The sequence below is a fragment of the Ochotona princeps genome, chromosome 8 (assembly GCF_030435755.1).
Source record: "Ochotona princeps isolate mOchPri1 chromosome 8, mOchPri1.hap1, whole genome shotgun sequence".
Taxonomy (NCBI): Eukaryota; Metazoa; Chordata; class Mammalia; order Lagomorpha; family Ochotonidae; genus Ochotona; species Ochotona princeps.
The window spans coordinates 12,357,372-12,371,434 of NC_080839.1; the positions used below are offsets into that span (position 1 = coordinate 12,357,372).

Below are 14,063 nucleotides of genomic sequence, written 5' to 3' on the forward strand. Positions count from 1 at the left end.
GAAGGCTTGGAGTCCGTTAAAGCTAACATCCAGCCCCCATTGGTCCCTGCCTTCTCAATGGCTTTACATGGCCCAGCAGATATCCCTGGGAAACTCTGTAGGGAAGTAGGGCCAGGAGGACATGGAGAGGGACAGTGGAGGCTTGGCAGGACAAGAACAGAACAAGATGCAATAGCCTTGTGCAGGGTCGCTCTCCCTCCCAAGGCACCCAGGATGACACTGCACGAGGTGGAGCTCCATCCTTCCAGGTGCTGACCCAGTGCTGCCTGGAGGAAGAAGCCGCAGCTCCATAGCTCAACAGACATGTGATGGCAGCATGGTGAGGGATGGCGGGGCATATACAGAATGGGGTGGAAAGGAGCAGGCGAGATGGAGCTGGGCAGGCTGAGGGGAGGGGAAGGCCGGCTCTGGAGAGCTACAGACATCCTTGGGTCCAGGCGAGTCAGTGGGGACACAGATGGGCAGTCCTGGGGTCACCTTGTCCAGCTGTGGGTTAGGAAGCAAACACATAAGGAGGGAGCTGGATGGAAGCTGGCCAGTGTCCTGCTGAGAGGGCCACGGCCAGCCAGGATGCAGGCGGAGACGCCGCGGCCACCACTGCCACCGCCGAGTCCCTGAGCCTTCCGGCCCTCCTAGGCCATGGCTAGCCCATCCCCCAGCGCCTCCCCTTCCCCAAGATGGAGAGTTTCAGAGGACAAGGCAACTCACCCAGGAGGGTGCTACAGCTTCAGGGAGGTGACCCGGGGGATGTGGAAGAGCTGCGTCTCTTCGGAGCTGGTGGAGCTGTGGCAGCCCCCAGGGACAGTGAGTGAGCCCCCAGCACAGGGGCACACATGGCTGGCAGAAGGGCCCACCCTCTGGGACAGTGAGAGTCCCCAAGAAGGATGCCTTGCAGCGAGAAGGATAAGGGGCAGACCCGTGCAAGGACTTCCTGAGCCTGGGGATGCTCAGAGTGTATTGCGTGTGTGTGTTGGGAGGGGTTCTTCAGGGCCACGCCAGGAACACGGCCAGGAGTGCCCCTACTCTGCCTGGGAGGCCCCAGGAAGAGAGTTCCCGGTGGGGAGGAGCCACAGAAGGACACCTCCCTAGGTCCTACACGCCCCTCACCTGAGGCGTTTCCGGATAGGACGGAAGTATTTGGAGGTCTTGATGGCAAAGATGATGCTGGGGATGAGGAAGAAGGTGCACCAGGCCAGGCAGAACCAGAAGGCATTCTGGAACAGGTGCATGCAGTCAGCTCACCTGGCCGGGAGCCATGCTGCCTTTCCCGCTCCCTCAGCCAGGGGCAGGAGTAGCAGTGGGCAGAGCCAAGGGAAGTGGCCACTCCTCCCTCCCCACCTACCCCTGTCAGGAACCTGATGGATGTCCCCAAGCCCTGAGGAGCTGAGGCACTCACCCAGGGGTCAGCCATCATGTCACACAGGATCACATGGCTGTTGTCCAGAGCTCCGGATAGGGGCTGGCAGGTGGCAATGTGTTGGGTCACCTGTGTTGACAACCACGCAGTACATATATGCAGACATCCAGACCCAGCGATAGAGAAAGAAAGGATGCCTGGCTCTGGGCTGTAAGTCATGATCTCACGGGACAGGCATCGTAGGTGTCCCCATAGGCTCACCCAAGTACACAGGCACACTCATGGATGAATCTGATGCCCTGCCTGTCTTAGTATGGGTGCCCAGGCAGCTCGTGGAGCTCATGGGTAGTGGTATCCACAGGAGGTCCGCTAGGGTAGCTGGCCTGGGCCAAGCTGGGCAAAAAGACAGTGGCCCACGGAAGGACATGGGGAGAAGGGTGTGGCTGCAACACTCTAGTGCAGCTCATACGGCAGAGGTAGGGAGAGGGGGGTAGGGCAAGTCCACTAGCTTGAGAGTTTTGGTTCAGACCAGAAGGGGCTCAGGAATAGCAGGAGAAGCACAGAGCCAGGGGCCCAGTCCAGGGGAGGATCAGTCTGAGAGCAGGTGGGTCCAAGCTCCCACTCACCTCCTCCTTCACCCAGGCCAGATACTGGGAGAAGTAGCCCATCTCCCGACTCAGGAAACATGCACTGACCTGCAGGCAAGGAGAGGATGCAGGCTGGGCAGGGGTCCCAGCAGCTTCCTCCCCATGCCTGACACCATGGGACAGGAGAAGTCCACGCTGCTCTGGTTCCGAACCCCTGCCCTCCATCGGCTGCCTGCACTCACGTTCCTTAGGATGTGGTTGGTCCGGGCAGGCAGCTCTGCTTTTAGACGAGTGATGTTGCTTAGGACTTCGGCAACCTCTAGCTGGAGGATGGGAGAGGGCTTGGACTCAGGGCCCTATCTCACAGGGGAGCGGCTGCTCACTCCCTCCCTCTCCCGTTCATCCATATATTCATTCATTCATCCATTCAATTCTAGAACTCCAACACAGAGGCCAGAAATGGTGGTCCTCCAGGTTCTGGCCACCCACCCCATCTTCTCCATCCCACCCCCCAACTGTAGCTGGACCAGCAGAGCAGGCAAGCTCCCAGCCAGCTGAACTCCTTCCTTCCTCCTGGGGGCGGGGGTGTCTTCCTGCCCCACCCCCACAGACACCTGAAGCTTTGGGGTGGAGGACTCCAGGGCCCTGATGCTGAGGTTAAGTTTGGCCTGCAGAGAAGAGATGAAAGCTGATTAGGGGAAGGGGTGGGGAGAAAGGCAGTGGTCCCAGGGCTCTGCCCCATCCTTCCCTCCTCCCTCTGCCAGGCCCAGGCTCCCCTTACCACGAAGTTCTGCTGGGCAGTGACCCTCTCCTGATAGAGATTTCTAAGTCGTTGGGCTTCCTCTTGCAGCTGTTGCCCCAGCCCAGGATTGACCTGCAGGGAGGCACAGGTGAATATGGCTCCTGCTTAGGCAGGACTGCCTTGGCCAAGATATTCTTGAACTGGACATGTGAGGGCAGCTGGGCAAGTCCTGGGCTCAGAAGCAGAAAACCAAAGCCTCCCTAAGCTCCAGGACCTGACTCTGGGTCTAGACTCAAGTTCTCAGTTCCCCCCTCATTTTCTAGGTGCCCTGATGAATGTTCCCTGCTCTACACACCACTCAGGGTTGCCGAAGGGTTCATTCAATGTCACAAAGAGAGCTTTGGACACTCCAGGGATGTTTATAGCCATGAAAAGCTGTTCTTCCCAGGATAGTGGCTGTCGGGAGGCCTGACCCATCGCTGTGTCCTTACTGCACCTGACCCAGCACATCCTGCAAGTGGCATGCGCACAGCCATTTGACTATGACCAGGTACAGGGCACCAGGAAAATGACAGGACTTGCTTCTTGTCAAGGTGGGCTCCCATGGTACAAGCTTCACATGCACTCATTTCTGATTCTAGACAGCAGAGCCCCACCTATGTCAAGTTATGCTTCAAGGACAGATTGCCAGCTCTTCCTCCCTTTGGTAAATACTGTGGCACTTTTCTAGCCAGAGCAGAGTGGTTCACTTTAGGACAGGGTCCGTCTCTGTCCCCTGCAGACCTTCTGGAGGCCTGAGTGATGACACTGCGGTGGTTCGGTACCTGGCCTTTGGTTTTGGCCTTTATCGCAGCTAGTGGGAAGATGTGCTGTTTCTCCTGCATTTTTCTGTGAAATCAGCACCTGCCTGTGCAGCTTCAGTTAAAAACAAAAAACCCAGAGCCTCTTCACTAAGCAGGGCAGCGGCGCTTGAGTGCTAATCCGCTGCTGTTGTCATCTGTCCTTGAACCTCCAGCCTGGTCCGTGTTTACCCTGACCAGGTGCTAAGGAGCAGGACCCAGATTTCGGGAATAAGGCCAGCTCCATCATCAGACAGAAGATGGGTGGTTCACTTTGCGGATAAGGAAAATGAAGCCCAGAGAAGCCAGATGACATATCTAGGGCCACACAGCCCCATTGGTTGTAAAGCTTATGTTACAACCAAAGTTGTGACACCCTCAAGCCAACTGACCCTGGAGATGAAGGAGGCTTCCTATCTCTGAGACCAGGAGGGGGTGAGGAGCCTGGGACCTCAACCCCTTGTCTCTACCCTCCCAACTCCAAGTATGCCCCGCCTGAGCCCCACCTCCCATACTCTTTCCCCTACAGACTAGTTCCCCTACAGACTGTTCCCCTCTCACTTGGGCCTGGGCCAGTGCCTCCAACTGCTGGGCCAACTGCTCCATGTCGGTCTTCACCACGGGCTTCTGGATCTGAGGGCAGAAGGTAGAAACCAAGATGGAGATGGCTCTAGGTTCCCCCAGTGCCCACCCATTATCCTCCAGCCTCTGAAAGCTCAACCTTGGCAAGAGCTCTCTGCATCTGCTCAATGTATTGAGACATACTCGCCACTGGGAGTCTGACCCTGATTTGTGAAATCTTTCAGATATTTCCAACAAGATAAAACAAAACAACAAGTAAGTGAGCGGCCCTCTGGTTAGGCTTCAAGGAAGACATGACTGCTCCCCAGCATCCCCCCAGCAGTGGGTTCAGGACCATGAACAGCGACCCACGCTGTTGGGGTTGCGGGGCAAAGCTTTGGGGGAGACCCTCAAAAGAAAGGCACAAGACACCTGTAGGAGTGTGAAGGAAGGCTAAGGATGTAGAGGCGGTCTACTGCCCAGCTTCCTTGTGGACCTCTCTGCTCGTCCTGATCCCCGGCAGGGTGTGCTCACCTGGACGAGCAAGTCGTGGTAGTTGATGCGCTCAACCCCACTGCTCTTCAGGGCTTCCAGGTCCCGGTGAGCAGCTGGGGTCAGCAGATCCAGCTCCTGCATGTCCATTTTGAGACCCTGCACCTGCTGCTGCAGTTTCTGAGCAAACTGGGAGGGCCAAAGGAGGGCAAGGCATGGAGCATGTGCTGGGCCAGGGTCCTGGACATTTTCCCTTGCCTTGAGCACAACTCCAGCCCAAATGGGCTTTCAAGAGGCTTACTGCTCCTTCCACACAGTTAAGACCCAGCCTCCTTCCAGCAATTAGGCTACCGGGCTGAGACAGACCTTCCCTGGTCACCTGCTGTCTGTCAGCACTTATGCCTGAGTTTAGCACCTCACCTGCACTTCCTAGTTCTTCATTGCACCTCAGGCTCTGCGATCACCTGTGTGTGTACTTGTTCCTGACAGTGAAACCTTGCCTGTCTGTCCTGTCCCAACCCTTAGTGTCTAAAGCACAGTGGGTGAAGACAAATCTGCGAACTGTGTGACTAAATGAATGAAGGAATGGACACACTACTTATCCAGGCAAGACCCTGGGCATTTCCCAACAATCCCTGGAAGAGATTTAGAGTTCGTGAACTCCACTCTAAAGAAGCTAAGGTCAGAGAAGAGCGTTGATATGCCAGCGGCCCCACAGCAGGTTAGAGGCCGGCTCACCCCTCCCTTCCACCCCACTTCTTCCACAGCGAGGAGAAAAGGCCTAATCTCCCCAGGGCAGCACTGGGGCCATGCTGGGGCCATGCTGACAGCGAGGATGGGACCCATGCTCTGGAAAGCACACCTTGTCCTGCTCACCTGCTCATAATCATATCTCTAGGACCTGCTTTAAGAAATTACCTGGCACAATAACCTAGTGGCTAAAGTCCTTGCCTTGCATGTGCTGAGATACCATATCGGCACTGGTTTGTGTCCTGGCTGCTCCTCTTCCCATCCAGCTCCCTGCCTGTGGCCTGGGAAAGCAGTTGAGGTTGACCCAAAGCCTTGGGAACCTGCACCGACGTTTGAGACCCAGAAGAAGCTCCTGGATCCTGGCCTCGGATCGGCTCAGCTGCAGCCATTGCAGCCAGTTGGGGAGTAAACCAGCAGATGGAAGATCTTCCTCTGTTTCTCCTCCTCTCTGTATATTTGATTTTCCAGTTAAAAAAATAATAAAATCTTAAAAGAATTTTTTTAAAAAAATGAAAAGCAGAGAGAGAGAAAGGGAAAGGAGAGGAGAGAGAGAGAGAGAGAGAGAGAGAGAGAGAGAGAAAGGATGCTCATCTGTGACTTCTCTAACACCCACAGGGCTAGGTCTGGCTAAATCCAGAAACCAGCAAGTCAAGACTGCTGCCTCCCAGTGTGTACATTTATCAGGAGGCTAAACTTGGGAGCCAGAGCCAGAATTCAAAGCCAGACACTCTCACCAGCATCTTAGCTGCTGGGCCAGATGCCTGCCCCAAAGATGAAAAAAAATTATATATATATATATATATATATATATATATATATATATATATATAGTTTCTTTTTTAATTGAAAAGGCAGATTTGCAAAGAGATGGAGAGACAGAGAGAAATATCCGTCTGCTGGTACACTCCCCAAGCAGCCACAATGGTCAGAACTGAGCCAAACCAAAGGCAGGAACCAGGAGTTTCTTCTGGGTCTCCCACATAGGTGCAGGTTCCCAAGGCTTTGGGCTAACCTCAACTGCTTTCCCAGGCCACAGGCAGAGAGCTGGATGGGAAGTGGAGTAGCTGGGACACAAATCGGCGCCCATATGGGATCCTAGCAGATACAAGGTAAGGATTTAACCACTAGGCTATCACACCGAGACCAAGATAAATATTTTAAGGTCACAGCAGCCACGTGATGGCAGGAAGAAGATTGGGAGTCAAGCAGCTGGTTAGGCTTGGGGCAGAGTCTCTGACCCCACCTGCTGGCTCTGTGAGCCCTCAGCAGTATCACCCAGTTTCATCACTGACACCCTCTCACCTCCCAATCAATGCCTGTCTTGTCAGGGCACACTCCTGTCTCCATCCTTCCCTGTCATAACCTCAGCCATGGTCAGTTGTCCAGGAGCACAGTATTCAGAGCTGGCCATGACTGCTAGGTTGTCACATGCCTAAACCTTCCCCAGGTGCCATCCCTAATCTTGTAGCTGGGGTCTACACTCCGAGGATGTCAGCTGCTCTTACAGAAAGACAGCTGCTCCCACAGAAGCAAGACCACAGGAGCGGGCAGAATGCGGAAGGAGGTCCTCAGAACCTTCCAGAATTTTCTCCTACCTGGCTTACATCCAGGTGCTTCTCTAGGTCGTAGGAGTTGTTGAGCTGCAGAACTTTCCAGAGTGCAGCCCCCTCTTTGCACTGCCTGAGAGGGAATGTTGGGCAACAAGAGTGAGCAGCAGTGGATGGTAGCTCCAAGGGACTCCTTGCCCCATGCCCCTCCCGGTGTGCAGCCGCAGCCCAGGGTAGCTACTCACTGATAGGCCAGGAGGAAGCTGAGGTTCTTCTGCAGGCCCAGAAGATGGGACAGGTTCATGGACGGGGGCAAGTTTCCTGGTGTGTCTACAAACTGGCAATGGGTAGGGAGAGATGGGATATTGGAGGAGGGGGCAGTGCTGGGGGCAAGGACCCTCTGTCCCAGGGTTCCCTAGCACCTGGCCTATGCTGCTTTGGTGCCACTGACACCTGGGGCAGGTGACACCCCTGCAACTCCCGTTCCAAACTGGCCTGTAGCTTCAGTTACCGTAACTCCTGGGAACCCTTGCCATGAAGCATGGGGAGCTGTGGCTAACAATTCAGCTCATCTGCTAATGAGCTGGTTCTGGACTAAGGGTCACAGAGAAGAGCTTGAATCTGGGTGCTCTTCCCCAGGATTTCCATCTAAGGGCCTGGGTGGCAGTCCAGGGCTCACAGGGCCCCCTGGCTCCTTGTTGCACTGCCCCACCCACTGGAGATTTTCTGCTTTTCTCCCTGGCCATCTCTATTCTCATTCCTCCCGCTCTGGCTCCTAACCCTTTCGCTCCGCCTCCCCTCCCTCCACCCGTGCGTGGGCCCACCTCAAACAGCTCTCCGCTCTCCCAGCTCTGGCACACCAGGGTCTGCACATTGCCGCCCACCAGGAAGGTGGCGAAGACCAGGAGGATGAGGGGTGCAGCGAACAGGAAACTGAAGCCTACACCTCTGGGAAGTGTGACAGATGCGTCACGGGAGAGGGGACACTGACTGCCCCCACACTCCCGTACACACACATGCCAGGACCAGCCTGGCTAGAGAGCCGGCCGCAGGGCCGAACCTTCTGGGCAGAGGAGCTGGCCAGCGCCATCCTGCTGGGTGGGAGGGAGGACTCAGAGAACTCCCGCCTATTCACTCGTCATCACTGGGGTCCTGCTGGGCCTGATGAGAGGTGAGGAGTGGGAGCGAGAGAAGGAAGGCAGCTGCTTTGCTCCTTGCTTTTCTGAGAGGCAGACAGACACAGAGCTGCTGTCTGCTGGTCCACTCCCAAATGCACATAGCGGCTGGGGAGAGCATGCTAAAGCCAGCAGCTAGGAGCGCCATCCCATGTGGACTCGTCCACTTGCGTCATCACCGGCTCCTCGTGGGGTGTGCTTTGGGAGGCAGCAGAAACTTGAACCCTGGCCCTCTGACGTGGGAGACAGATACCCCAGCTGCATCTTAACTGACAGGTCCAGCACCCCCAAGTCCCCCCACCCCCTGATATTGGTTTGGAGGAGAGCCAGGACTGTCAGCTTCGGAGTGTGGGGGTTCAGGAAGATGAGAACCCAGCCCTCCAAGGGGTCCCCTTGGCCTGCTCAGGTATGACGCATCAGCTAGTCTGAGTAACTACGACTCTCAGAGCAGGTGCTACTGATTTGTGGGGCCTCTTGGGCAGTTAGCTCTGGAGCTTGGAGAGTGAAGCATGGGGTGCTCTTCAGCGCTCCCTCCCCTCAGGCCAGCCACCCTTGTTGAATACACAGCCTGCACAACAGTATACGGCAGCCCTGACCTTGAAGTCTAGGGATGTCAGACTCTACATCTGCCTGTTGGTGGTGGTCGCTGCCTGGAAGGTGGCTTAAAAAAGATTCTGAGGTTGTGAGAAAGTGCCAACTGGGCATTGCAGTGGTCACCAGTGCACAGAGGAAAGGGCTTCTTATTGGCCATTGCTGCTCTAGTCCAACCTGTATGCAAATGAGGCATCTCAAGCCCCATTGGGATTAGCAAGTTGCCCAGGATCACCCAGGGAGTGAAGGGTGCCAGGTCAGCACCGAAGCTCAGGCCCTTGACTCCCAGGAAGTCGTTCCTGTAGCCCCTCCAGGGACACAGGAGTGAGGGGGAATCTGACCGACACAGTCTCCCTGCTGTCCTCCGACCCAGCCCCGACTTACACCATGAGGAAGCGAGCTCCAGCCTCGCCCCTGGCTTCTGAGTGGCTGGAGTCCTCCCGGGCAGACAGCCCCCAGATCCCCAAGTTGAGGCCCAGCAGGTTGCACAGCACTATGAGCAGGAGGACGGAGCACAGCACACAGCCCACAATCCACCTGTCAGCGAGGGGGCGGGGTCACTGAGAAGAGAAGCAGCTGACCACAGCATGGAACAGGATTGGCTGGCATGCTGTGGATGATCCAAGACTCCTGGAGTCCCATGGCCAGGCAGGGAGCCAAAGACCCTAAGAGTCAGGAGTCCTGGCTCAGGACAGTCAGGCAGATCAGTGGGGGGCTGGAAATAGCGCTCAGAGAAGACAGGGCCGCCCCGTCCACCCTCACCTGCCCCCTCCCCCATCCACCCTTGCCCTACAGTTGGCAGGCACCATGCACCTGTAGGTCTCGTATCTCTGCACTTCCTGCAGGTAGGGGCGGCTGTTCCGTTCCAAGTTCTCCAGGGCCTGGCTCCAGTGGGAGGCTGCCTTTAAGCCTGGAAACTCTTCGGCCAAGGTCCTCAGTCCTTGGGGCTCCTGGGCCACTATCTCCTTCAGCTCTGCTCGAAGCAGTGGAGAAAGTGGGGTGAGGGTAGGGAGGGGAGAGGGACTTGTGGCATGATGAGGATACCCAGAGGCCAGGCAGGAGGGACATCTAGACCCACCAAGGTTCTACTACTTTCTGGGGGTCCAGCCAAGGAAGCCAGCCTTCTCCCCGTCCATCACTTGCCATTGACTACAGCTCCTTGGTGGAGGTCTTGGTGGGGAAGGTGTTCTGGGGAAGGGCCTCACCTTTGATTGTGTTGGCCATCTGCATGCCAGCCAGCAGTGGGAGAGCGTTGAAGGTGTTGTTGTCCTGCAGGGTGGGGGGAACCAAGAGGGATTCTGCTCTCATCTTCCACCTGGTGTTCCACAAGTTTGGGGCACCCCAAGGTCGCCAGACCCAGTGGGAAACCTGCACCTTACTCTCCAGGCTATTGTCTCCCCACACTACTCTTTTGGTTCATTCTGGCCAAACTCCCCAGGTTGCTCCCTACAGACCCCCATCTTAACCCCCTTTTCCTCCCCAGCACCCATCCGTAGTCCTCAACTCAGCCACACCCTCATGTCTCCCAGGCACCCTACACTTGACCTGCCTCCTGCAGGCCTCCCACTTCCCCCTACCCCCATCCTGGGAGCCTTTGGCTCCAGCCACCCGGACCGACTGACTCACCCTTGGTCTGACTCAGGGCCCTGGGTCACAGGAGCTGACTCATGTTCTGCTCCCCACCCCCCGGGTCTGCAGGGTGCTGGTTCCCTTGCCACTCCCAGGCCCACTTTCTTTGAGGGTCTCTGGCTCTTCTTGTGAAGCCTCAGGCCCACCTCTCTCCACAGAGGAGGGTGCCTCCATCCCAGGACACAAGGTGGTAGGTGAGACCTTCAGGCAAGTTCAACTGGGCTCCCACCCCAAAAAGGGAAAGCTGAGGTTGCTCACTTGCGGGCACCAGTGGGTGGCCCAGGCAGAGCACTCACCTCCTCGACCATGCTGGAAAAGTTGGCCTCCGGGACACCCCTTAGACGATGCAGGATTGTATGTATGGAAGGCACCTGCGGGGACCGGAGGGGTGGTGGGAAGACAGATTACGACAGTGTCTATGCAATAGCCAAGCAAGGTTCCTGAGAGGGACAGGCAACATGGGGATCACCCTGGATGATAACAGGAATGCAAGGAATTCATATGACACAGGAAGAGATCCTGACCCACGCCCAGGACATCCATCCTTAAGGGAAGAGGAACTCCCAGATCAGGCGCAGGTGCCCAGGCACTTCTGGGCCAGAGGGCCAAGCAGCCCTTCTAATCACCCCCTGCAAAGAGGCCTCTGTTGTGGGCCTGCACCTGGCTGAAGTCAGCACCCAGCTCCAGGATGTGGGCCTGCTCCAGGGCCCAGGGGCAGTCGCCCTGGCACCCGGGCTCCTGCAGCAAGGCTAGGAGGCGCTCCCGGCGCTCACGCACGGCCGACTCCAGAGGCTCCTGCCGACCCTGCAGCTCCGTCAAGGTGTCATTGAGGGCTCGGAGGTGATCCGTGAAGACCTGCAGGGCTGAGAGAGCCACACCTGGCCTCAGCGAGCTCCACAGCTCCCGTCCTCTTGGCAGGAGGCAGAACATCCCTTCCCCCAGCCAACAGGGACCTGCCATCTTTAACCTCCCCAGTTTCAGTGGAAACTGCCCCGGGGCGCGTGTGGAGCCAGGAAATGGGCTTGGTTGGGATAATCTTGGGGTAATGAATGCGATGGAAAAGTCATGGGCAGGGTGAAGCGGTCTAAGAAATCCAGGGCTGAGTGAGGCTGGACTTGCCTCTCCCCTACAGAGCACAGGTTTCCCCCCTTCACCTTGGCCCAGGCTGTGCAATGAGGCCAGTGCCAAGTACACCGTGCTGCTGAGCCCGCTGTGGAGGATGTTCCCAATGAGCTCTCCGGCACCTGGAAAGCACACGGTGTCTGCAGCCTGCAGGCCCAGAGGCCTAGAGCCCACCTGTCCATCCTGCCTCCCCAGGCCCTCCACGAAGGGCCCTCCCAGGCCCTGGGGGGTAGGGGAGAGGATGGGAGGGGCACTGGTGGGGGGGGGGGCCTGGGGCTGGCCAGGCTGCCAAGCAGCTGTAACCCTCACCATCCAGCTCCTTCAGGACTTGCCCCTGGGGCAGCGAGAATTGCTGTGCCACAGCCTGCAGCTCCTAGGAAACAGGGCTGTGAGCCACCACTCCCAGCCACCTGCAGCTCCCAGTCCGCTGACGATGCCCTTGGAGCACTACACCAAAGCTCCAGCGAGGGGTGGCGGGGGACGGGGGGGCGGGACACAAAGAAAGGACCTCCTTTTTGATCCACAAGCTCTGGGCTCTGGAAGACCCACTGTGCTCTGTGTCCTGCCAGGCACCTGAGGTTCAGTGGTTCTTGGGGCTCACCTGAGGCACATTGGAGACCAGGCCCTGGAGGCTGCGCAGGGTCTCCGGCACCGCCTCCACACTGGGGCCTGTGTGCTCATGCGTTCGCTGGTTGGTGACAAAGGCACAGACCAGCCCCACCCTGGGAGGAAAAAGAGGAGGGGAAAAGGGGCTTGCTGCGAGTGGAGGGGGATGGGGCCACCGCCCAGCCTCCCGCCTTGGCCTAGGTGGCCCCTCACAGCAGCACGAGGGTGGTCAGCAGCAGGAAGACCATGAGGGTGCCACGCTCACAGGCCATGCCCTTGTGCTCCGTCTTCACTCGGCCCCCGCAGCGACGGCGGCAGCGGCACCAGCCAAAGCACAGCCCGGTGGTGGGGACGGCCAGGAGGTAGAGGCCGGCGATGACAGCACACACCACATAGCCAGCCTCATACCGCACCACCTGCACGGGACAGCAGAAAGGCATGATCCACCGCCCCGACGCCACCTGCGGCCCACAGCCCAGGGCCCCCGCCTGGCTGCAGACAGGAAGTTCAAGTCCAGCAGCAGCAAGCCTGGCTGCCGCTATGGGGCAGAGCTGAGATTGGAACTCAGCACTTGTGGAGGAGGGAAGGAGGGCGAGGCTGGAGCCACACTCCCCATCACCACCACCACCACACATACACCGGGTAGGCACCCCCAGCCAGGGGCTGAGCCTTACTCCTGCACGGCCTCCCCCACCCCCACCCTGCCCCAGTTCTCACCTCATTCACCTTCACGGAGGCCGGGTCATTCAGCAGGGTCTTCACCAACTCTAAAGGAGAGAGCCAAGCCAGGAGTTTGCACCCTCCCAGATCCAAGCCTTCCCCTGTCAGGCCAAGCGGAGCCCCGATGAGGGGTTCCTGCCACTGATGTGTTCCCCATCTGCTGGTGCCTCCGCTGCCACCTCCCACCGCCACCCAGGGCAGTGGCCAGGCCTCGGCAGGGAGCTGCAGCAGGGAGCAGCAACAGCCTGCGAAAGGGCCAGGCAGGACCTGGCCTAGCACAGCAGGGGTCAGGCTGGGAGGGGTGCCCCAGCCCCTCCCAGCCCTCCTGAGCCTGGCTCCACTGGACTTGGGAAACAACAGCAAAGGCAGGTCTAATACAAGGTGCTTCTAATGCAACCTCCTGCACTTGATACATGGAAGTGGGGGATCAGAAGCAGGGGCTTGTCCAAGGTCACATGGAACGTTCTGGAGTCCTCTCCAGATGCTGCTCTGTCCCACATGGGTGAGGGGGGATGGGGGGAATCCTTCCCTCGCAGTGCCTGCTGACAGGGTGGGCTCGTCCAGGGCTAACAGGGGGCGGGAGGGTGGGTGGGTGCTGCCCAGGAGCTCCCTAACCAGCTGAGACCCGTCCTGGTCGCAGTGGCGGACACACTCACCTGAGGGGAACGGGTTGAGCTGCACTGCCGAGAGGAAGCGACGCACGGTGCCATAGAGGGGGTCCAGGGGCCCAGGCGGCCGCACGCGAGGGGTCAGCCAGCGGGTCCTAGCTGCAGGCGCGAACGTCAGGCGCTCCGCCTGGCCGAGGAAGTCGCAGTCTGCGGCTGCCGCCCCGGGCAGGCTGCGGGCTAGTCCCAGCAGCAGGCCCAGCAGGGACGCCCCCACGAGGCCCCCGGTGCGCGCCATGGGGGTCACTTGGGTGGGTAACTAGACAGGCTCAGGCGGCGGAGGGTGCACGCGAGCATGGGGCAGGACAGGCATCCTTTCCCAGCCTTCCTCCCTCTGTCCCCTTAGCTCTCTTCTCAAAACCGGTCGGGCAGGTTTGAGCTCCCCGGGCTACCTGGGCGCCCGCCCCTCCCGCCCGCCTGCCCGCCTGCCTAGAGCATGGGAAGGGCAGGGCGGAGGCCTGGGTAAGGGGGGCAGGGCCTGCCCGGATCTTCTCTTGGCGGTCCAAGCGGGAAGCCTTGCGCCCACATCCTCCCAGGCAAGGGCCACCACCTCTCAGCTAGTCCAGGAGGCTTCTGTGTGGCTCTGGATTATCTAGGGCAGCCCAAGTTCAAATAGCCTATTCCATGCTGGGGCCCCTGCAGAATCAATCCAGGGTAGCAGTATCCCCAGGGGTCACACC

The 14,063-nt window shown here is 58.4% G+C and overlaps 1 protein-coding gene across 2 annotated transcripts; it reads right to left on the reverse strand.

Annotated features, from left to right (window-relative positions):
- Positions 1-299: 299 nt before the first annotated feature.
- On the reverse strand, positions 300-13,756 carry PROM2 (prominin 2). 2 transcript variants are annotated; one of them, XM_058667390.1, is made up of 24 exons: positions 13,375-13,756; positions 12,716-12,765; positions 12,212-12,414; positions 11,994-12,114; positions 11,702-11,765; positions 11,425-11,514; positions 10,931-11,133; positions 10,567-10,641; positions 9,847-9,910; positions 9,455-9,614; positions 9,026-9,178; positions 7,700-7,823; positions 7,121-7,212; positions 6,924-7,008; positions 4,621-4,767; positions 4,087-4,158; positions 2,726-2,818; positions 2,559-2,612; positions 2,187-2,267; positions 1,984-2,052; positions 1,397-1,486; positions 1,108-1,214; positions 709-783; positions 300-486 (listed from the first exon to the last, which is right to left on the reverse strand). In XM_058667390.1, the coding sequence occupies exons 1-23, from the start codon at positions 13,619-13,621 to the stop codon at positions 720-722; spliced, it is 2,508 nt and encodes an 835-aa protein (XP_058523373.1). In that variant the 5' UTR covers positions 13,622-13,756; the 3' UTR covers positions 300-486; positions 709-719. The 2 variants fall into 2 exon arrangements, with proteins under 2 accessions (XP_058523373.1, XP_058523374.1); XM_058667391.1 differs by lacking the exon at positions 709-783.
- Positions 13,757-14,063: the final 307 nt, after the last annotated feature.

Coding starts and splice junctions, on each gene's coding strand:
- PROM2 (XM_058667390.1), bottom strand. CDS start 13,621: ATGGCGCGCACCGGGGGCCTCGTGGGGGCGTCCCTGCTGGGCCTGCTG. Junction 2,819..4,086: donor AGGCACTGGCCCAGGCCCAA/GTGAGAGGGGAA, acceptor GCCTCCCTGCAG/GTCAATCCTGGGCTGGGGCA. Junction 2,053..2,186: donor CCAACCACATCCTAAGGAAC/GTGAGTGCAGGC, acceptor CCTTGCCTGCAG/GTCAGTGCATGTTTCCTGAG.